At 42.3% G+C, this 23584-nt stretch overlaps 1 protein-coding gene across 4 annotated transcripts in view; it reads right to left on the bottom strand.

Annotated features, from left to right (window-relative positions):
• Nucleotides 1–4886: 4886 nt before the first annotated feature.
• LOC132391895 (lysyl oxidase homolog 2-like) overlaps nt 4887–23584 on the bottom strand; it is a 185102-nt gene continuing 166404 nt past the window's right edge. For 3 of the 4 annotated variants that reach the window (XM_059965647.1, XM_059965657.1, XM_059965638.1), the window contains exons 13-14: nt 22939–23050; nt 4887–11775 (exon numbers count right to left, since the gene is read on the bottom strand). In XM_059965647.1, the coding sequence (XP_059821630.1) occupies nt 11696–11775; nt 22939–23050 (192 nt within the window). In that variant the 3' untranslated portion in view covers nt 4887–11695. The remainder of the gene's footprint in view (nt 11776–22938; nt 23051–23584) is intronic. The other variant, XM_059965665.1, reaches the window with a different exon arrangement.

Genomic DNA, 23584 nt, shown 5'->3' with positions numbered 1-23584 from the left:
AGGGGTTGATCTGGAATCCAGCTATTCTGGTGCAGTGTGGGCAAGAGTAAGTGGTGATTCTGGTTAGTGCCTGGGTCTTTTGGTTGTTCAGTTTCTCCTTTCATAGCTGCTGCTTGCTCTCTACTGCACGGCAGAGGCCACTCTTTTGTGACACAACTCCCTCGTGAACAGCTTTCCTCCGGATGTGTCCATTTAATGTCTTCCCAGTTTTTAGATGTAATGTTGAATATCTTCAGGCTGATATTGATGTTATCTTCAAAACAATTCTTTTGCCCTTCAGAGGCAACTGGAAATAAAGGATCTGTTTGGAGTTGAGTTAGACACCCACATGACATGACCTATCCATTGGAGTTGGTGTTACTTTATCATGGTGGAGATGCTATTCAAGTTGACCTCCTTCAGTATGCTGGTGTTAGTGTGTCTGTCCTTCCAACTGATCCTCAAAATCTGTTGAAAGGATCCTTGGTGATGTTATTCCAGGCCATTCCAGTAGGTGGTCCATGGTTCTGTTCCAGGCAATAATGCAGGAAGGAGGACTGCTCTATTAACCAAAAGTTTTGTTTGGACCTGTAGTTCGTGGTCTTCAAAGACTCTTTTCCTTTATTTTGCATAGGCTGCACTTGTACTACTCTGGCAGGGGGTGGTTAATCTCTGAGTCAATGTCTGCTTTTGAGGAGAGAATGTTGACAAGTTAAAGTAAGTGGTCTACATTTTTAAGGGTGATATTGTCAACTTTTATGGAGGGCTGGTTGGTTGGGAGGTGGCTGATATATGACCTGTGTCTTTTTTATATTCAAGACAAGACCCAGAGCCCTTTATGTATCTTGGCAAAGGCATTAATAATACACTGGAGATCTTCTAGTGGGGGGAATTTAGAGGTAACCTTTTTACACATGAAACTCTCTATCAGGGGTAGTGGTAGAGGAAGATACATTAAGGATATTTAAGAAGCTCTTAGCTAGATACATGGATGAATTGAGGGCTAAGTAGAAGGGAATGATTAGATCGATCTTAGACTAGGTAAAAGGGTCGGCACAACATCATGGGTTGAAGGCCGCGTACTGTGCCATATTATTCTGTTTTAAATATTCCACCATAGTTCTGGTCATGCTTCGTTACCCTTTCTAAACCCAGGAAAGGGTGGCAATTTAAACCCAGCCTCGACTGTTTTTTATTCTCTCAGTATAGAAGAGTTATCCAAAGAACTTAACATCAGCTATCATGGGACAAAGTTAAGCAGTGACTTTAAGAAAATAACTGTTTGGAATTAGAGTCCTGATTATTATTTCACAACAGGAGGTCAGCGGTCACAGTGATAAGACCACATTCCAAGGACGTATGAAATAGTAAGTATTAGTGAGTTGTGAGTTATGTTAATGCTAGAAGCATGATGACACTTGCAAGCATCCCCAGCACATATTCTGCTGTTGACGCAAATGTTGCATTTTACTGTATGTTCCGATGTTGCGATGTACATGTCACAAAGAAAGATAATCTAATGTAGTGTAATCTAATCTAATACAAAATGATGAAAAGTGCACTTAACTCCGTTGTAAATTTTCATCCAGCTGGCAGCATGATCTTGCCTTTTGCAGTGTGTATTTACCTACACTGTTCTTTCCCTGTAGCTACTACATATATTCTGCATTCTGTTTTCTTTTTACTAGCTCAAATTGCTTATGCATGGCATGACCTGCCTGGAAGGTACACATAGTACTTTGACCATATCTCGGTATATATGGGGCGGCACAGTAGCATAGTGCTTAGCACAATGCTTTACAGTGCCAGCAACTCCGGTTCAATTCCTGCCATTGTGTGAAGAGTTTGTACATCCTCCTCATGACAACTTGGGTTTGCTCCCAACAGATATTGTTGGGGTGAGAAAGTTAGTTAAAGGAACACATGCATTTACTTTGTGCAGTTAACAACCTCAAGGACACCCAGCAGCAACTTACATTTACAGGACGGAAAAAGGCGGGAAAGTAGAAAGAGATGACCATTCAGCTTGAGTCTGTTTCACTCTTCTCTTGTTTCCCTTATCACAATACCATAGTCCTGCACTCCCTGCACTTTTGTATGCGAAACCTCAGACTGTGGTGCGAGTGTGGAATGAACAGCCAGCGGAAATGGTGAATGCGGGCTCAGTTGCAACATTTGAGAGGTTTGGATAAGTACAATAGTGATAGGGGTATGGACGGTGTGGGTTGACAGGACTTTGAAGAATAACAGGCAGGTACTGTCTAGATGTTTCTGTGACTGTAGAGCTCAATGACTCTCTGACTCAACTTAAATCTAGTCCTGATGAATGCTCTTAGCCCAAAAATTTTCATTGTTTATTCTCCTCTGTAGATGCTGCCCAATGTGCTAAATGCCTTCAGCGCTTTGTGTACGTTACCTAACTTAATGTCGGATTAATCAAGGATTGGTGTAAATGAGTGGACTCGATGGGCCAAAAGGCTCTTTCTGAACTGCATGTCTCTATGATCATCAATGGTTAATGTTTCAGTTGATAAAACCACAAAGTTAACATCCCCAGATACTTCACAAGAAAGGCTATCAAGCACTACAGGTGTCCCCCCACTTTACGAAGGTAGAGCGTTCCTATTAAACCTTTCTTAAGCCGAAATGGCGTAAAGCGAAAAACCATTAATTTATACGGGAAAAATTTTTGTAAAAGCAAAAATCCTCTTTGTAATGCGAAAACAGGTTACTAATGAAGGTCCTTTGTAAAAGTGAAGTGGCGTAAAGCGGGGGACACCTGTATTCCACAGCGAGTCACATGAGAAAACACTCGCAGGCAACCAAGTGGCTTTTCAAGGAGGAATGTTTGAAGATGGGAGGTGGAGTGACATTCAGGGATAGAATTCCAGAGTTTTGGCAAAAAGCGATGAATTGTTTGAGCTTAGAGAATTCAGCATAACTATCTGGACCAATGCCTTCCCTTCATTTGTCACAGGTGCATCAAAGCATACGACGAAGTGTGTCGGTTGCACCAGTGACCAACAGAGTCCGAAGCTGTGCTGGGGACACAGCACACAAGTGCCATCACGTTTCTCGCGCCACCATCTTACTAATCCTAACTGGGACACATTTGGAATGTGGGAGGAAACCAGAAGGAACCTATGAGATCACGAGGAGAACGTACAAACTCCTTAAGGACAGTGACGGGAATAGAAGCCCAATCTTATGTTAACCACTACGATTCCGTGCCACCCCCATGCGAGATGCTACACCAAGCTGCCCCAGCCCTAACCTCCCACCCTGAGTCAAAGAGCAGAGGTATTTGGCCAGTCCTTGGCTCTCAGTCAATGCTTGCAAAAACAAATTGCCTGCCCATTATCACAATGCTCTGAGCTTGGTGTGGGAAATGTGGTTGCCATGAGTACACTGAAATGATTTCTTGGTCTCCTCCAGCATTTTGTGTGTGTGCCAGCATCTCTTGGGTCTATGTAACCACTTTTAGTTCAAACTGGAGACTGCACAGGAGGCCAACAGTGCAGAAGTGAAGGGAAAGTTGGATGGATGCAGGAGGAAAATTAAGGGCTATCCACAGGCTGAAATATTTGAGACATGAATGCAGCTCAAAGTTGATCTTTATTTGATATCACTCCTATCAAGAATTTTGGGACCCTTTACTAGTTGAGAGGTCCATATACACTCAGTGGCCACTCCATTGGGTACTTCCAATACCTAATAAAGTGGCCACTGAGTGTATGTTCTGGCCTTCTGCTGCTGTAGTCCATCCGACGTGTTGTATATTCAGAGGTGATCTTCTTCACTTCACTGTTGTAATGCTTGCTTATTAGTTACTGTCGTTTTCTTGTCAGCTTGAATGAGTCTGGCAATTCTCCTCCCATCTCTCTCATTACAAGGCATTTTTTCTCACAGAACTAGATGTATTTTTGATTTTTGCAGCAATCTCTGTAAATTCTAGAGACCGTTGTGTATAAAAACCTCAAGTGATCAGCAGTTACTAAGATATTTAAATCATCCCTTCTGCCACCAACAATCATTCCTTGACCAAAGTCACTGAGATCACATGTCTTCCTCATTCTGATGTTTGGTCTGAACAACGACTGAACCTCTTGACTATGTCTGCATGTTTTTACATATTGAGTTGCTCCCACATGATGGCCTGATTAGATATTTGCATCAATGAGTAGATATATAGGGGTACCTAATAAAATGGCTATTAAGTGTATATACTCTTGTCAAAGTGAGTCATTGATTAGAAAGCCCTTTGGACAGAATGGGTATTTGGGTGCAAGCTCTATCCTTTTAATATCCACGATTACAAGATCACTGATTCTGTTTCACTAGTGACGGCAACTCTTCTTCCTCAAGCAAATTAATTGGAATTGGAATTGGTTGATTATTATCACATGCAGAAAATCAGGTGATCTTGACATCACAGCAGAATTAATTAGCTTTCTCAGTTAAACACAACCATGGGTTTAACTGATAGTTACTTGTTCGATATTGGTATCAGAGAAAGTCTACATGCTTCAGTGCCCTTCTCGCATTTTCCTCCCTCTATAATTTGTGTGTTAAACCTTTCAGATACCATTTGAAGGCCCTTAAAGTGCCTACTTCAAGGTCCTGTTAGGACTTTACTGAAAGACCAGCTTGAAAGAAATTATTTCTCCGTTTTGCTGAAGGACTTTGATCTGAAATGTTATTTCTGTTTCTCTCTCCACAGATGCTGCCTGGCCTGTTGAGTGTTTATAACAGTTCTGTTTTTGCTCCTGAAACTCTTTCCTCTGCTTCAGGAGTCTAGCAATGGTGAGAAGGGTTGAAAGAATTGCAATCAGGACTTTAAGGAATAAAGTTAAAGATTAGCTTTATTTGTCACATGTACATCAAAACATACAGTGAAATGTGTTGTTTTACATCTACTACAAGTACGTCAGCTGCTGGAGGAAATAATGTAGTAATTTGTTCCTTTTAAATCAGGAAGACGACAGAGCTCCTCCCATGTTACAACATGTGGATTTCCTGTGTGCATCAATTAGTGTTTGGGAGACTGGTGGGCTGGATGGGGATGGATTTTCTGGCTACTGTGGGGCTGCAGGCATCTTCCACCAGGTGGGAATGGGACATCTCTGCCTTCATCCCTTCTTCTTTCACCCCTGAGCTGCACCAATTATGTGGGGCTGAGTTGACTCACTTAGTCATTAAGGCCGGCTGACAGCCACTCTGCTTGTTTCCCTGTCACAGCAGTCTCTGTGATCCTCTCCCACACTCTGCTTTCATTTCTGAATTGTGTACAGCTCTCTGGATCAGGAACCCAGTCTTAACCTGGGGACTGCCTGTATCTTTTAGCAAACAGAGATTATGTAAGGACATGGGCAATCAGAATCTGAATCAGGTCAATAATCACAGACACATGTTGCGCTGTGGCAGAGGTACAGTGCAAGATACAAAAAATGACTATGTTACAATAAAAAATAAAATAAATACATCATACAAAAGAGGAATAGTGAGGTAGTACTCATGAATTCACAGACCATTCAGAAATTTGAGAGCAAAGGGGAAGAAATTGTTCTTAAAGTGTTGAGTGTGCATGTTCCAGCTCCTTTCAGTACACCCTAATGTGAAGAGGACATGTCCTGGATGGTGAGGGTCCTTAATGATGGACACTGTCTTCTCGAAGGATGGCCTCAAGCAGCCAGTTGGTAGATTGAGGGGACTGGATGCATATTACCTGGGATTTTGCTAAGTGGCTGAACAGATGACAAACTGAACAGCCATTTATTGTTTCTGGCATGAAGACTCCTGCATCCCAGAAAACACCCTGTCACCAGATTAGTGTGCTATGGAATTTTGCTTACCTGAGGAAGGAGCCATGATGTGATCCTTCCTCAGGTGAGGATTATGGTTATTATTGTATTATGGTGTTATTGAGTATACCCAAAAAATGGATTTCAGGGTCATATATGGTGACATAGATGTACTTTGTAATAATTTCAGTTGAAATTTGCAGGCCAGCAATCTCTTAGGTATATACTGAAGTGTCAGTGATGCTGTGGTGTGGGACTGAGCACGTGACCTGAGGAGAGTGTGCTCCATGGCCACAGAGACAGAAAAAGAACCGTTCAGTGTCAATGCCTATTGCTGCACTGCTCTTAACCTCACAAATGTTCCCAGGGCCTTCAGACCAGACTAGGGCAGCCCAGTTGCACTGTTCGCTGAGCTATTGCTCCACAGAAAGGGTTTGATACTGGCCTCCGATGCCGTCTGTATGCAGGGTATGCACATTCTCCTTGTCAACACGTGAATTTCCTTCCTGTGCTCTGGTTTCCTCCCGCATCTCAAAAGTGCACAGGTCAGTCAGCGAAATGGCCACAGTAAATTGTCCTGGTGTGTAGAGGAGTCTTAGAATCTGAGTGGAGGTGATGGAAATGTGAGGTGAATAAAATAGGATTAGTGTAAGTGGGTGTTTGATTGTCAGTACAGACTCTGTGGGCTGAAAGGCCTGTTTCTGTATGATATCTATCTAGGAGTGTATTCACACAATAATTGATGCTGCGCTTGATATGCAGATGATAGGAGAGACAACCAAAGATTATTTGGAAAGAAAATCTTGAGCAAGGCACATAAAATGTTGGAGGAACTCAGCAAGTCAAGCAGCATCTATGGAGAGGAATAAACAGTCAGCAAATCTGGGAGAGTACACAGTCAAAGAGTTGGAGGGCAGCAGAGATCACAGAGGGGGAGCAGCGAGAGGGGGTCTTACTGGACCCCCATTGAGGAGAAGGTTTAAACTTCTTCAGCGGGTAGGCATCCTTTGAAGAGACTTCGCAGTGAAGCAGCAAATCATAAACACAAGAGATTCTGCAGATGCTGGAAGTCTTGAGAAACACAGACTTCTCTTTTGACGGTGGTTCAGCAAGACCTTATCTCACAGCTCACTGTTGTTCTGCAACTCTTCAACCATGTGCTCACCCAGATTCACTGACTGTTTATTCCCCCTCTACTGTCGCCGACTGGCTTGCTGAGTTCCTTCAGCGCAGGGTGTGTGTGTGCGTGTGTGTGCATGCGTGTTTGGAAAGGTTAGGTTTTAAGAGAAGAGTAAAGTAGGGAAGGGAATTCCAGAGCTTAGGACCAGGCAGCACGTTGGCCAGTGGTGAATGAAGTGGGGTTGGTCAAAAGGCCCAAACTGGAGGAGCATGGGGTGGGCCGAGTTACATAGGCAGTTGTGAGAAGGATGAGAGGGTGCTGTGGGGTTTGGATTTGGGAACTTGCACCCAACAGAGTGCCGGAGGGGAATGGGACCTCCATCTTCACCAAAGATCACTCAAGAAGGAAGTCCAAGTTCCCCCAGCAACAACTGGCAACTTAAACCTCAGCCCAGCTCTGCAATTAATGCCCGTCATGCTCAAGCAGCCTCGGATGTACCCTCCTGGACTGCAGGCTGGAACAGAAGCTGCTTTCAGGGACTCTGCAGCAGGCGGAGAAGGAGCAGGGAGGGGATGAAATTAAACTGTGGTTTAATCTTCCCGGAAACTCAAAGCTGAAAGGACATGATAAAGAGTATCACTTCTCACTGATAGGCTGCCAGTCTGAGATAGAGAAACACCCACCCCTCGAAACATGCTCTGAATACTTGGAATCACCCAGCTGAGCTCCTGAAAACTCTGAAGGGCTTCAGCCAGGCAGGCAATGGGGAAGATCTTACTCCTGGGCATTCATTCAAAGCTTACAGAGCAGGATTGCCAGTGTCCATGGCTGAACTTTGCAGAGGAGCCTTCTCCATGTCATCGGGCAATGCAAGCTTGACATCAGTTCAACAATCACCAGTGCACTGAATGTCACAGCGTTACCCAGACCTTTTCTCTCAGCTCCTCTGCATTGCCAATTGTCCACAATTTTCACTTGTGGAGATCCCTGTTGATTCAGCTCTTTTCCCATTTTTACCAGACCTGTAGAGGTAAACCGGTTTAAGTTATTTACTAAGGCATTTAACTGGTTTAAGGCAACAATCAAGAACTCTTGCCCTGCCAATACAACATGTCTGCACTTCTCAGTCTCAGTTACAAAATGGGTTCATAGAATTAAAGGGTCGAATACTCAGACAGCTCCATCGTGGGCACTGACCTCCGTGGTATCCAGGACACCTTCAAGGAGTGATGCCTTCAAAGGCAGCCATCATTAAGGACCTCCATCACCTGGGTCATGCCTTATTCTCATTGCTACCATAATGAAGGAGGTACAGAAGCCTGAAGGCATAGACTCAATGATCCAGAAACAGCTTTTTTCCCCTCTGCCATCTGACTTCTGGATGGATATTGAACCCATGAACCTCACTACCTTTTTATTTTCATTTTTGTACTACTTATTTAATTTAACCACTTTATATACAAACATTTGCATATACTTACTGTAATTCATGTTTTTTGTCTTTTATTATGTATTGCATTGCACTGCTGTAGCAAAGTCAAGAAATTTCATGACATATGCCAGTGATATTAAACCTGATTCTGATTCTGGTTCATACAACATTGAATCTGGCCACTTGGCATATAACCTTTTAACTTCAATCCATTTACCTACTCAGCTGTCTTTCAGAAATTATTATTGCACCTTCCTTAACCACTTCCTCTGGCAGATTATTCCCCATATATACCACCCTTTGTGTAAAAATGTTGGCCTTCAAGTTCCTTCTCACTTATTTCCCTCTCAACTCAAATCAATACCCTTTGGTTCATGATTGCCCAAGCCTGGGAGAAAAGCTACTTTCGGTCTCAGAGATACAGCTTGTACAGTCACTACCTCACAGCGCTAGAGTCTCAGGTTCAATACTGACCTCAGGTGCTGTCTGTATGGAGTTTGCATGCTCTCTCTGTGACCACTTGGGTTTTAACCAGATGCTCTGGTTCCTCCCACATCTGTAAAATATGCAGTAGGTAAGTTAATTGTCAAATTTACTAGTGTGTAGGTGAGTGGTAGCTTCCAGGGGAACTGCTGAGAATGACAGGAGAATCAAAAATGGGATTAATGTAGCATTAGTGTAGCTAATGGTAAACATAGACGCTGTGGGCCAAACAGCCTGTTTATGTGCCAAACTCTCTATAACCCTATGACATTGTACAAGGCCCAGCACGAAGTTTCCAATCCCACACATTTCAGTGCTATTCAAAGACATAACACACTTTGGTAAAATTATTACCTCTGCCTTAACCCTCCATCTTTATCTCCACTTATCTTTGTAATCCTACCAGTTTGGTTTAAAATATCCTCAAACTTATTTTCAAATTTGTCTGTGGTCTCATCACTCCCCATCCCTGTAGACTTCTTCCCAACAACTCTCCGAGATCTTGGCCCTCCTCCAGTTCCAGCCTTGATCTCTCCACCACTGATGAGTTATAGTCATAGAGAAGGACAGCACAGTAACAGGCCCTTCAGCCCATTTAGTGCATGCTAAAACCATTTAAACTGTTTACTCACATCAACATGATCTGGGACCATGGCCATCCATATCCCTACATCCATGTACCTATCCAAACTTCATTTGAAAATTGAAACTGACCTCACAGGCACCACTTGTGCTGGCAGCTCATTCCACACTCTCACAACCCTTTGAGTGAAGAAGTTTCTCCATATGTTCCTCTTAAACTTTTGACCTTTCAACCTTAAACCATGACCTCTGGTTGTAATCCCACCCAACCTCAGTGGAAAAAACGTGCTTGCATTTACCGTATCTATGCCCCTCATAATTTTGCATAGCTCTATCAAATCTCTTCTCAATCTTCTACATTCTAAGGAATAAAGTCCTAACCTATTCAATGTTTCCTTATAACTCAGATCCTCGTAAATTTTCTCTGCACTCTTTCAACCTGGTTTACATCTTTTCTGTAGGTAGGTGACCTAAACTACATACAGTACTCCATATTAGGCCTCACCAACAGCTTATACAACTTCAACACAACATCCCATTTCCTGTACTCAATACATTGATTTATGAAGCCCTCACAATCCTATCTACCTGTGACGGCACTTTCAACAAATTATGGATCTGTATTCCCAGATCCCTTTGTTCGACCACACTCCTCAGTGCCCTACCATTCGCTGTGTGAGACCTACTCTGGTTGGTCCTGGTGCAACAGCTCGCACTAGTCTGCATTGAATTCCATCTACCATATTTCAGTCCATTTTTCCAGCTGATCCATATCCCCCTGCAAGCCATGATAGCCTTCCTCACTGTCCACTACACCCCCAATCTTGATGTCATCCGCAAATCTGTTGATCCGGTTAACTGCATTATCCTCCAGATCTTGGATCTACTGTACATGACAAACAACAAAAGACCCAGCACCGATCCCTGTGGCACTCCCTAATCACAGGCCTCCAGTCAGAGAGGCAACCATCGACTACTAATCTCTGGTTTCTCCAATAAAGCCAATTTACTACCTCATGAATGCCATGTGACTGAACCATTTTGACCAACCTCTCACATGGGGGACCTTGTCAAATACCATGAGAAAGTCCATGTAGTCAACATCCACTGCCTTGCCTTCATCTACTTTCCTGGATGAGTGAACACAGCCTGGGTTCTAGGCTCTAAAAACCAGTAACACCCCCACCAGCACCACCACGTCCTTCTGCCTCTCAACCAAACTTTCAAATGGCTGCCTTCACATCTTCTTCTTTCTTGGCTTAAGTGCATGTATAAAAGAAGCATGAAACTGTTACTGCATCATTTCAAGTGGTATCCATTGAAGGGAGCGCAGGTTCTATTGCAACACATGGCAGAAACACCTTCTGTTTGAAGCAAAGCAGAGGAAACATCATCGGTAACTCTTTTATTACACAGTGGTTTTTTTTTGTTTGCAAATTCCAAGTAAATAACCAACTTTGAGATGCACAACTGTAGTTTTCATTACTGTACAAAGCAGATGGGTCAGGGAGGGTACAAAAGACTCAGACATGGACCGTAACAAAGAATTGAGCTGTTGCCTATTAACTCTTCAAGTTTGGTGTGATTTTCATTGCCTCTTATCCTTGGCATGAGATGTGGTCTCCCCTTCTGAGGACGTGTCGCAAGAGTAAAATAAAACAGTGAGTGACCCTGAATTCCAGTGTGGCCCTCCACGGCTTCAAGACCCCATGCTGGATCACTCTCTCCTTGCGCTCCTGGCAAACAGCCAAAGAGAACCGTGGCAGGCGCCAGGTTTGTCCCAGATTCTGGACCACAGTACCTGCTCATGGGATCGAGAGAGACACAGTCGGAGACTGAAGCCGAGAGTGAGTGAGTGAGTGTGTGTGTGTGTGTTTCTGCTTATCTGATTGTGCATTTGAGTGTGTGTCTGTCTGTCTGTCATGCATGTCAAGATGATGCATGCTTGTGTGGTCAGATCTTTGGTTGCATACATGTGCCGCCATGTACATGTGTATATGTATCTGTGTAGACCTGTATGTAAATAATCTACTGTGTGTTTATTCATGTGTGTACATCTAATCTGTGTGTGTGTGTTGACACTGGCAGGTAATGTTTAGTGTGCTGCTTCCTTGGCAGGAGCACACCTCACACCGGAGAATTATTTTACCCCCGCAGCCTGCTTTATCCTTGAAGTGGGAGTATAGCACCAATGTTGCATTGATCACACGAGGCCAAGTCACTCTCTGCCATTGACAGTATTTCACTGGGCATCTCCATCGGCAAGCTTTACTGCAGACCTATTCTTTGGCTGCGACGTTACCAGTTGGACAGATGGTTGCTCATCACTCCGGGAAAGTGGTCGAATTGCTCCTCTGTCTCCACGCTCAAGGAGCCATCTAGATGGGAAAGAGACAAGAAGAAGGTTAAAAGCATCCACTGTACTGTGATGGTTGAAAGAAATTTTTCTCTACCTCCTCAGCAGATGATGTGCCACTGTTCTCACCCATCTAGCACTGATGTAAAGTGGCGAGGGGGTTGTGTTACCCTCTGCTGGTTACTCCCTGCCTCTGTCTTGCTTTCCACTGGACATTCTCTCTTCTCCCCTCTCCCAGTGGGCAGAAGATATGAACGTTTGAAAGTATGTACCACCAGGCTCTATCTCACCATTATTAGACTTGTGAATGGACCTCATACTATAAGATAGACACTTGGCCTCATTATTCCACCTTGTTATGATCTTGCACTTTGCGTTTATCTGCACTGCATTTTCTTTAAAGTTTTACACTTAATTCTGCATTGCTATTGTCTTACCTTGTTGCACTGTGTAATGATTTGATCTTTGTGAACAATATGCGAAACAAATTTTTCACTGCATCTTAGCACACTATACAGCAAATTTTTTCAAAGATATTGCTTCCTCAGAAAGTTTCTGTGGTTATGATAGAACCCTTAAAGCTGAACATAAGTATAATTTCATTCTACTTGTACCATGTAGAAACTTGGAGAAACAAGAAATTAACTTTTATTGAATGTAGTGCGTTTAATTGCAGAACAACACTTTGCAATAGTTCAACTAAGCTAAAAATGTTTTGTTGATGATTTTCATTTGTACTCAATGTCTGAGGCTTCTTGCTTAACAATAATCAGCCAGTATTGATGGATTCCAGTTGCTCTGATACCGTTTCTCCATGACTGCAATGACCTAGTGAAACTTTTCACCATGCTCGGCACAAGATTTGCAGGGAAGAAGTCTAAATGGGAATGCAGAAGATGTATCTTCAGTGACATATTGCACTTCTTGGTTTTGTATGCTTCAAGCATGTTGTTAACCAGCAGCACATATTTCAGTGCTCTGTAGTTGCCAAGAAAATTTTCAACCTTCTTGAATGCCTTCCATGCAATTTTCTCTGGTCCCAGTAGAAGTTCTTTAAATTGCCTGTCATTGATGATGTTTTTGATTTGTGGACCAACAAAAATGTCTTCCTTAATTTTGACATCTGTGATTCTGGAAAACATCTGTATCAAACATTAAAATACTTCACAAATATTTCTGTGCCTGGAATCAGCAGATTCCATCTTTGCAGCCTTGAACCCAGTAATTGTGCTTCTGCCTTTGACAAACCCATGGCTCTGACCCAGTGACTTAACTCAGATTGAGTTGTCAGATGAGATTCCCTTGACATAAAGGGTTCAAAATCTGTATCACTATCAGTGTTGTTTTCCATTTCTGGCTCTTGCATCATGACATCTTCGCCTGCCTCATCTAGACCCCATGTATCTGGTGGCTTCAGTACTGGAAGACTGTTGTCATGCAGCACAGGTCTCATGGCTGAAGGGAGATCAGGGTATTCAATAGATTTCTTGTTTTTAGCAGAGAAGCCAGACAAATGGAACAGACAGAAGTAGCAGTCTGTCACACGATCCTTCTGCTCTCACCATATCATCGGGACAGTGAATAGCATTGACTTCCGAGTCCCTCTGAGCCAAGTTTTAATATCAACAGCACATGCTATGCAACAAATGTGAGGAGCCCAAGCTTTGTCTTGATCGCCAATTTTACATCCAAAGTAGAGCTCATAGGCTTTCTTAATAAGAGGAGTCATGCTCCATCTTTGAAATTTAACCGTATACTTGCCACAAATAAAGCAGAAAGTATCGTGGCTGTTGCAACATTGGTGAGACACTTTGCTATCACAAATACTCCTGAAAATACAAGTTCTTTATTATAATGAGTACACACAATATGCTCTCCACATCGAGCATGCACCTCAATGCAATCGCAAAGCGATGTACATGTGAATGTAATGTATAGAATGGTTTGTATGCGTGATGCTATTATAGCCTTTCAAAAATCTGTTCTGCCGTGCAGCATCCACCCTGCATAAGCATGCCTGGACAAGATAGAAAACCATTTGGCTTACATTATGGGCAACATTTTAATTGACTTGAATTATGAATTAAAATAACAAATATAGGCAATTTAAAAAAAACAGTGAGTGAAGGGAATTTTCAAGGTGATTTTCATGATCAGCAGCCCAAAATCCATAAAGTACACCCAAAAGTATTCAGGAAGCAAAATCTTTGTTGTAACTCGAGCCTTCCAGTCCCAGTAATATCTCGTTTCATCTTTTCTGCAACTTTTCCAGCTTAGATAAATTGGGAGGCCAATCTTCATACTTTTCCTGAACAGAAAGACTTGATGATTGTCCAACATTGACTTTTTCAGTAAGCAGTACAAGCTTTTCACTGTATCTTGGTAAATGAGACAATAATAAACTAATACCAATCCCACCCAAAGCAAGCAACATTCAAATCACAGCCTCAACTAAAATAACTCTGTATTGTTTAGGAAAACAATAGCAGGCCACGCAGCCCCACTGGCTGTCCAGCCAACCACTAAAATAAACCTGATCTGGTGTCAGCCCCTTTGCCTTTAACTATTCTGGTGAACACGACTGCAGCTTCAGTTCTGCTGGTTGCAGTGCTTCCTATCTCATTTTACTGGCTTCATTATACTGGTCTACCAAGCCATGAGTCACTTCCTAATCACTGCCAGTTTGACTCAGGAACTCTACACTGTGTGAAGATCTCAACACATCCACACCAGCAAAGAGAATCCAAAAAACCCTTCCTTTTGAAACATTTTCACTTTCAGATCCCCTAAACGGAAAGTACAAAATGGGACAATGCAAGAAACAGCTCCGATACACGAAAGAGGTCTGTATTGATCTCAAGTTTTGTCCCAGGAAAATAACATGCAAATATCCCATTGTCACACAATGAATATAGTGGAATTAACCTGCTTTGTCATCAATAAGGGTGAAGCAGAAAAAAAATACGTAGTGTGGGTTTTCAGTATTTAAGGGGCAAACACAAGGAAATCTGCAGATGCTGGAAATTCAAGCAACACACACAAAACGTTGGTGGAATGCAGCAGGCCAGGCAGCATCTATAGGGAGAAGCACTGTCGATGTTTTGGGCCGAGACCCTTCATCAGGACTAACTGACAGGAAAAGCCTCCCGTCCCATGAACCTTCCCCTTCTCCAGCTCTGTATCCCTTTTGCCAATCAACTTTCCAGCTCTTAGCTTCACACCACCCCCTCCGGTCTTCTCCTCTCATTTCACATTTCCCCCTCCCCCTCCTACATTCAAATTTACTATCTTTCCTTTCAGTTATTCCTGACGAAGGGTCTCAGCCCGAAACGTCGACAGTGCTTCTCCCTATAGATGCTGCCTGACCAGCTGTGTTCCACCAGCATTTTGTGTGTATTGCAAGTACTTAAGTGCATTTCTTTAATCATTCTGATAAAATGCATACAATTTACTGTGCAGGGAGTAAGTAATTAATGTAGGGCTAATGTAAATGGTTGGCATAGATTCTGTGGGTCAAAAGGCTTGTGCTGCATCTCTCCACAACTATTACAAGTTATGGAGTTTGGTGCATTGCAATATGCAAGGAGGAAATTGGCGAACTTCTGATTCAATGTTATTCTAGAATCTTTTGCTGATATTGCTCACAGTATGTTCTTTAGACTCTGTAGAAACCTTTCCATCAAGCCATTTATGGCTAGATGGTACTGTGCAGGTGTAATATATCATATTCCATTCATTTTCAGGAAAAACTGAAATAGTTGCACAACAAACTGTTGTCACTGACTAAGAGTTCCGGAACACCAGTCTCTGAGAAGAGACTTCTCAACACATCTACTGTAATGGAGGCTATTGGGAACACTTCTGTATACATGGAAGAAGTACAGTTGACGTTTTGGGCCGACACCCTTTGTCAGGACTAAGGGTCTCGGCCCGAAACGTCGACCGTACTTCTTCCTATAGATGCTGCCTAGTCTGCTGCGTTCCACCAGCATTTTGTGTATGTTGCTTGAATTTCCCGCATCTATAGATTTCCTCGTGTTTGCTTCTGTATACTTTATGGCTGTTTCTACTACTACCAATCATGAATGTTCCTTATTCCCCTCCTCAGCCCCACTCCTTGGCATTCTCTCTGTAACCTTTGATACCATGGCCAATCAAGAACCTATCAATCTCTGCCTTAAATACACTCAGCTGCCTGGCAACAAATTCCACAAATTCACCACCCTCTGGCTGAAGAAATGTCTCCACATTTCTGTTTTAAATGGACTCTGCTCTGTCCTGAGGCTGTGCCACTTGTCCTAGATTTCTCCACCATAAGAAACAACCTTTCCACATCTACCCTGTCTAGGCCTTTCAACATTCTAAAGATTCTAAATTCCAGTGAGCCATCAAACAATCCTCAATGCTTTTGTTCCCAGAATCATCCTTCTGAACCTCCACTGAATCCTCTCCAATGCCAGCACATCTTTTCTCAGATAGGGAGCCCCAAACTGTTCATAATACTCAAGGTGAGGCCTCAGCAGTGCCGTATAAAACCTCAGCATCATATCCCTGATCTTATATTCTAGACCTCTTGAAATGAATGCTAACATTGCATTTGCCTTCCTCGCCACCAACTCAACCTGCAATTTAACCTTTAGAGTATTCTGCACAAGGACTTCCAAGAGTCTTTGCATCTCAGATTTTTGTCTAGAAGTAGTATTCACATTTATTTCTTCTACCAAAAAGAATGACCATGCATTTTCCAACATCGTATTTCATTTGCCACTTTCTGCCCATTCTCCTAATCTGCCTATGTCATTCTGCAGCATTTCTGTTTCCTTAACACTACCTGCCCCTCCACCAATCTTTGTATCATCTACAAATTTGGCAACAAAGCCATCTATTCCACCATCTAAATCATTGATATACAGCATAAAAAGAAGCAGTCCCAACACCTACCCTTGTGGAACACCAGTAGTCACTGGCAGCCAACCAGAAAACGATCCTTTTATTCGCTGCCTCCTACCAATCAGCCAATGCTCTAACCACGTTAGTAACTTTCCATCTTAATTTGGTAAGCAGCCTCATGTGTAGCACCTTGTCAAAGGCCTCCTGAAAATCCAAATATACAACATCCACAACATCCTCTTTATCGATCCTACTTGTATTCTCTTCAGAGAATTCCAACAGGGTCATCAAGCAAGATTTTCATGCTGATTTAATCCTATCTTGTCCTGTTTCACCAAGCACCAATTACTCCAGAACCTCATCTTTAATAATTGACTCCAACATCTTCCCAACTAATGAGGTCAGGCTAACTTGTCTATAATTTCCTTCTGCTGCGTCTTTTCTTTCTTAAAGAGTGGAGTGAAATTTCCAATTTTCCAGTCCTCCAGAATCATGCCAGAGCACAAAGATTCTTGAAAGATCATTATTAGTGCCTCCACAATCGCTACCGCTACCTCTTTCAGAACCTTAAGGTGCAGTTCATCTGGGTGACTTTCAGTTTTTTAAGCACCTTCTTCCTTGTAATAGTAACTGCACTCACTTCTCTTCCCTCACACCCTTCAACACCTTTCACACTACTAGTGCCTTTCACATTGAAGACTGATGCAAAATACTCATTTAGTTCATCTGTCATCTCCTTGTCCCCTGTTATATTTTCTCTGGCCTCATTTTCTAGCAGTCCTATGTCCATTCTGATCCCTCTTTTATTTTTATAAGCATGAAAAAGCTTTTTTTTTACCCACCTTCATATTGTTTGCTAGCTTGCTTCCATATTACATTTTTTCCCTCTGAATGGTTCTTTTAGTTGCTTTCTGCAAAGTTTTCAAAGCTCTGTCCTCTATCTTCCCACTAATTTTTGCTTTGTTGTATGCCTTGTCTTTTGTTTTTACATTAGCTTTGACTTCCTTTATCAGCCACGGTTGTACTATTTTGCCATTTTAGTATTTCTTTGTTATTTGGAATACATCTATCCTGCACCTTCCTCATTTTCCCCAGAAACTGAAGCTATTGCTGCTCTGCTGTCATCCCTGCCAGCATCTCCTTCCAACTTACTTTGGCCAACATCATCTGTCATACCTCTAAGATTTCCTTTACTCCACTGAAATACTAATATGTCAGACTTTACTTTCTCCCTATCAAATTTCAAGTTGAACTCAATCATATTGTGGTTGCTGTCTCCTAAGGGTTCCTTTACCTTAAGCTCCCTAATCATCTCAGATCATTACATAACACCCAATATAGTACAGGCGATCCCCTAGTAGGCTCAGCATCAAACTGCTCATAAAAGCCATCTCACAGGCATTCACCAAATTCACTCTTTTGAGATCCGCTACCTACCTGATTTTTCTTACCTACTGGCATGTTAAAAGCTCCCATGACTATCATAATATTGCCTTTTTGACACACCTTTTCTATTTCCCATTGTAATCAGTAGTCCACATCCCAGCTACTGTTTGGAGGCCTGTATATAATTGCCATCAAGGTCCTTTTACCCTTGCAGTTTCTTAACTCAACCCATAAGGATTCAACTTCTTCCAATCCTATGTCACATCTTTCTAACGATTTGATGCCATTCTTTACCAAGAAAATGAGAAATGACTTGGATGTACTTCAGTTTGCTTGCTGGTGCAATAGGTCCACAGCAGGGGCCATCTCATTGGTTCTTCACTCAACCCTGGAACATTTGAACAGCAAAGATGTATATATCAGGATTCCAATCAGTGCATGTCAAGTTGCTCGATCTGTTGATCTATCTCAGGCCACCAGTCAAAGCTTTGAGGCAACGCTTTCATTTTGACCACACCTAGATAACTGGTTTGTACCTCATCCAACACTTTAACTCCCAGCTTGGATGGTACAACAACTCTCAATCATCGCAAAAGGCAACCACCATCAAGGGTAAGTTCATCCTGGTGTAGTAAAAATTCTGTAGGCCTGAGACAGCGTGGGGTCTTTTCTGGTTTCCCTTTGGTTTCATGTCTGCTGGGAGACTTTTTAATTTGCATTCGTGAGACTGCATCAAGAGAGGTGTCCCCCTTAGTAAATTTTTCAGGTATTTCCTTTTCCAAGGGTAAACGGAACAACCCATCAGCATTTCTGTGATTAGACATCCTCCTGAATTCATAATTGTGTTCTCCAAGAAAAAGAGCCTATCTCTGCATTTGTGCTGGTGCTGTTAGTGGAACACCGTTCTGTGGACTGAAAGTGGACACAAGCGGCTGATAATCAGTCATGAGAGTAAACGTGCTTCCATACAAGTACTGTTTGAAATATTTTACACCCCAAACCAAACTCAAGGCCTGTCTGTCAGTCTGTGCATAATTTTTCTCTGCACTGGTAAGAGAATTTAATGCAAAGGCTATGGGTTTACTTCCATTACTCACAGCACGTGACATTCCTGCACTTATACCATAAAGCAAGGTGTCACAGGCAAACTTCACTGGATGTTATGGATCACAGTGTGTGAGTAATGTGTCTGATGTAACCATTTCCTCTGTATTTTGGAAAGCCACCTTACATTGCTTTGTTCATTGTCATTTTTCCTGATCTGTAGTCAAGGGATGGAGCAGAGTGGCAGGTTTGGCAGGAACCTGTTATAGTAATTGACAAATTCTAAAAAGGACCTCAACTGTGACATGTCCTTTGGCCTTGGGGCATCCACCACTGCTTGAATTTTCTCTGCACACGTGTGTAAATCTTGTGCATCAGTGCTATGACCACAGGAAGTGATGCCTTGCTTAAAGAATTCATGCTTGTTGAGTCATGCTCTGAGCCCGTAACCCTCTTCTCTTTTTAACACTAACTTGAGAATTTGGAGATGGTTCTTGTCATTCTTATTGGTAACAAAGATGTCATCCAGGTAACACTGAGTGCCTTGGCAGCTCTGCAGTGCCTCGTTCATAGGTTTCTGCCAGAGTGCAGGTGCTACTCCAAAAATAAGCTTATTATAGTGATAAAGCCATTGGTGGGTGTTTATAGTGAGAAACACCTTGGATTCTTCTACCATCCTCATCTGTAGTTGGGCCTCAGCTAAGTCCACTTTTCTGAAGTGTTTCCTTCCAAAAAGGTTCACTAAGATTTCCTCTGTCTTGGACAAAGGGTCCCTAAAATCACTGCAAATCCTGAAAGACCCATCCTTCTTGGCTACTGGGACTACTGACATTGTCCATGGACTCCATTCAACCTTGGCAAGAATTCCTTCAGCCTCCATGCGATCTAGCACACTGGCTACTTTTTCATGGATTGTATGAGGAATTGAATGGGTTTTGTAAAACTTGGATGTGGCACTTTTTATTTAACACTATTTTACCCTTGATAGGCATGTTTGAGCTTTCCAATACCATCCCAGAACATTGCTGTGGCATCTTCCAGTACCTTTCCTAATTCACTTTCAGTTGACTCTATTGCAGGGGACGTGGCATGCAAATAGTGGACGGACCACCGATCAAGTTGTAGTTGTCTCAGCTAATCACAGCCGTACACCACTGGCCCTCCTGGTTTTACCACATCCAAGCCCAAAGTGGCTTGTTGGCTGTTGTATTTCACAGTTACAAATGTCATCCCCACAGGAATGATTTTTTCTTATGAGTTCTTAGTTGAAAACTTGCAGGCCTCAGTTCAGTACCTTTCAAATGCCATTCAAACTCATTTTGTGGAATGACTAAAGCAGCTGAGCCAGTAATCCAATTCCATCTTAATTAATTTACCTCCCACTTCTGGTGTAAGCCATATTGCTTGTCTCCTGTTAGTTTTCATAATGGAAATCTCAAGGCCACTGAGTCTTGTGTCGCTCTCATCATTATCAGATTTGTCATCAACTACATGCAAATTAGTGCTCTTTTTGGAACTGCAACTTAACTTTTAAAAGAAAATATATTTTCTCTTTCCTTTGTATGTTCTTTGTATGTGTTTCACTTTAGTCTGCATTGGTTTGGTGTATGTGAGCCCCAGCCACAACAGTAACACAATTTGTTAGGGAGGCTGTTTCTGTTTAGACAGAAACAGAATTTTTAAAAAATAGAATTTTTTCAGACTAATTTTCATTCCTGACTGCAACTCAACTGTGTTTCTGGCTGCTGTTTCCATTTTCAAATGATTTAAATGTGAGTTGTGCTTTTAGTTAGGAGTCATTTCTGAATGCTTTCTTGTAAGATGCCATAAACTAAATGATCTCTCAGTGCATCACTAAGCCGATCACTGAACTGACAATGCTCAGCCAATTTCTTCAATTGAATCACATAAGCTGAAATGGAGACCCCTTCGTTTTGATTCTGCTTATGAAACCTAAAACATCCTGCAGTCAATAGTGGTTTTGGTTCTAAATGTTCCTGCATCGCTTTCATGATATCAGCAAAGCTCATTTTGGCTGGTTTGGTTGGAGCAGTTAAACTTCTAAGCAAACTGGGTTTTTTTTCCAAGTCAGGTCAAGCTTATTGTCATTTCGACCATAAACTGCTGGTACAGTACACAGTAAAAATAAAACAATGTTCCTCCAGGACCCTGGTGCTACATGAAACAACACAAAACTACACTAGACTATGTGAGACAGCACAAGGCTACACTAGACTACATAAAACAACATAAAAACTGCACTAGACTACAGACCTGCACAGGGCTACATAAAGTGCACAAAACAGTGCAGGGCAGTACAATAATTAATAAACAAGACAATATGCACAGTAAAGGATAAATTTCGATATAATAATAAATGATGTAGATGTCAGTCTAGACTCTGGGTATTGAGGAATCTGATGGCTTGGGGGAAGAAACTGTTGCACAGACTGGTTGTGAGAGCCCAAATGCTTTGGTGCCTTTTCCCAGATGGCAGGAGGGAGAAGAGATTGTATGACATTTGTATGTACCATCTTTCTGATGATGAATCTGTGAACTCTGTCTGTTTCTCCCACTTTTTAACTCAACAGTTTCTCCCATTCCTTCCGGGGAAAGACATGCTTTTTTTAAAAAAAAAACTCAAACATCTCTCTCTCCTCTTCCAAAGAATAAAACATGCTGCACTTCAGCAGGTAGATTGTTGCTTTGGGTTACTTTAAGATTTTACTCATCACTACTTTTATGTTTCGTAACTCCAGAAACTCAGTAAAATAAAAACTCGGGAGCCCTGGATAATGGGTCTACTCTTATTTTCACTTTTGTAAGGTGTGCACATGTGATGTGGTGGTGTAATGATGTATGCCATTCACACATTTCTTACATAAAACATATATATTACATATTACATATATAATACATATAATGTAAACAAAGAATGCTTATTAAACAATATATTTACAACATTACTGAAATACTACATTCATTACATAAATACTCAGCTGGTTAAGCAGCATCAGCAGAAGGAGAAATAATTAACAGTTCAGACTGATGACTTCTTGTCAAAAGTGGAAAGGTGAGAAAGCAAGTTTGCTTTATGATGCAGAAATTGGGAAGGATTGTCCAGGTGATATGATGCTTTCGGTGCCATGTAATTAGAAGTTGGTGAGGGGTAAAGCAAAGAAAGGAACTGTGAGATGCACTTGCTGGAATTCAGAAGCAAAAGAGAGTGTTGGAAGTATGAATGAGTCAAGCAGCTTCTGTGGAGAGAAATACCGAGTTAACTTTAAGGACATAGAAGAGTAGCCTTACATCAGAACTGTTCAGTTCTGTCATAAACAGGAAAGGCTGGTTATCTGGAATGATTGAATCCAATATGAGCCTGAGGGCAAAAAATGAGGTATTGTCCCTCAAATATATTGACAGCGCAGAAGGCCAAGGACAAAGAGCTAATAGTGAAAGTGGAAATGAGAATTAAAGAAATAGGTGACATCATGTTAAGACAGAACAGGTGACATGTAGGTCGAAACAATGGCTTGAGCCTCCAAGAATGTATCCAACTGCAGCTAGTGTCCCTGCTCCCAGAGGTGCATTCAGTCAGCCTAGGCAGGTGTTGGGAGCTCCCAGGATGGTTAGGTTAGAACCTCTAGATTGACTGCAACCACTTTACATCTGGCAGAGAGAATCAGCTCCCTCAGACCTGTATCCAACTGTGTGTGAGAGAGAGAGTGTGAATCGCAGCCCTTCTTGGGAGTAAATCTTTCACCAGCCCGTCTTATTTCATTGGATCTGATTTTACCTCATGCTGATAGACAGCAGAAAAACTTTTCCTTTTACGGTTTAAGATTACTGAAACAGCAAGGCTCACCAATGTGGCAGTTGTAAGACCAAATGCGATGCCCATCATACTTGCATCGACATTTCACCACGTTGTTGGTGAAGTCGGACTCTACCACCTCGAAATTAGGGTTGACGGCAACCTGTGGAGGAAAGGACACGTTAACTGGGTTCCTTGAGCAGCTTACGTGCACACACGTCTATACACAGACACACGCCCACACATAAATGCACTCACACATACTTCTTCTTTGGTTGTCCATCGAAATCCAGTGAGGACATCCACTCCTTTAACGGTGAGATCTTTGATGGCGATACAGTCCTATCCTGGATCCACAAGTTCTATTGCAGGGGGGACATGTATAGTGATGGCAACCATGGCTGCATTTCTCCTGGCTCTCTTCTGCTGTCTTCTGGTTGTTCTTTCCATCTCCAGAATATGAACCCCATCCCTACACAGCTGTCGCCAAGTGTTACGGTCAGCAGCAACATCCTCCAGGTCCTCAGGTCTGATCTTGCACTTCCTTTCAGCATTCTTCATCTGATCCTTATAGCGCTTCTTCCGCCCTCCAGCTGAGCGTGGACCTTGATGTAGCTGGCCGTATAACACTCTGCAGGGTAGCCGACATGGGGGCATCCTTATCACGTGCCCCAGCCATGTGTATACAGACACACAC

This window comes from Hypanus sabinus, chromosome 1, assembly GCF_030144855.1.
Source record: "Hypanus sabinus isolate sHypSab1 chromosome 1, sHypSab1.hap1, whole genome shotgun sequence".
In the NCBI taxonomy this organism is placed as follows: Eukaryota; Metazoa; Chordata; class Chondrichthyes; order Myliobatiformes; family Dasyatidae; genus Hypanus; species Hypanus sabinus.
The sequence above is the reverse complement of the archived record's forward strand: the minus strand, read 5'-3'. Positions and strand labels throughout refer to the sequence as shown.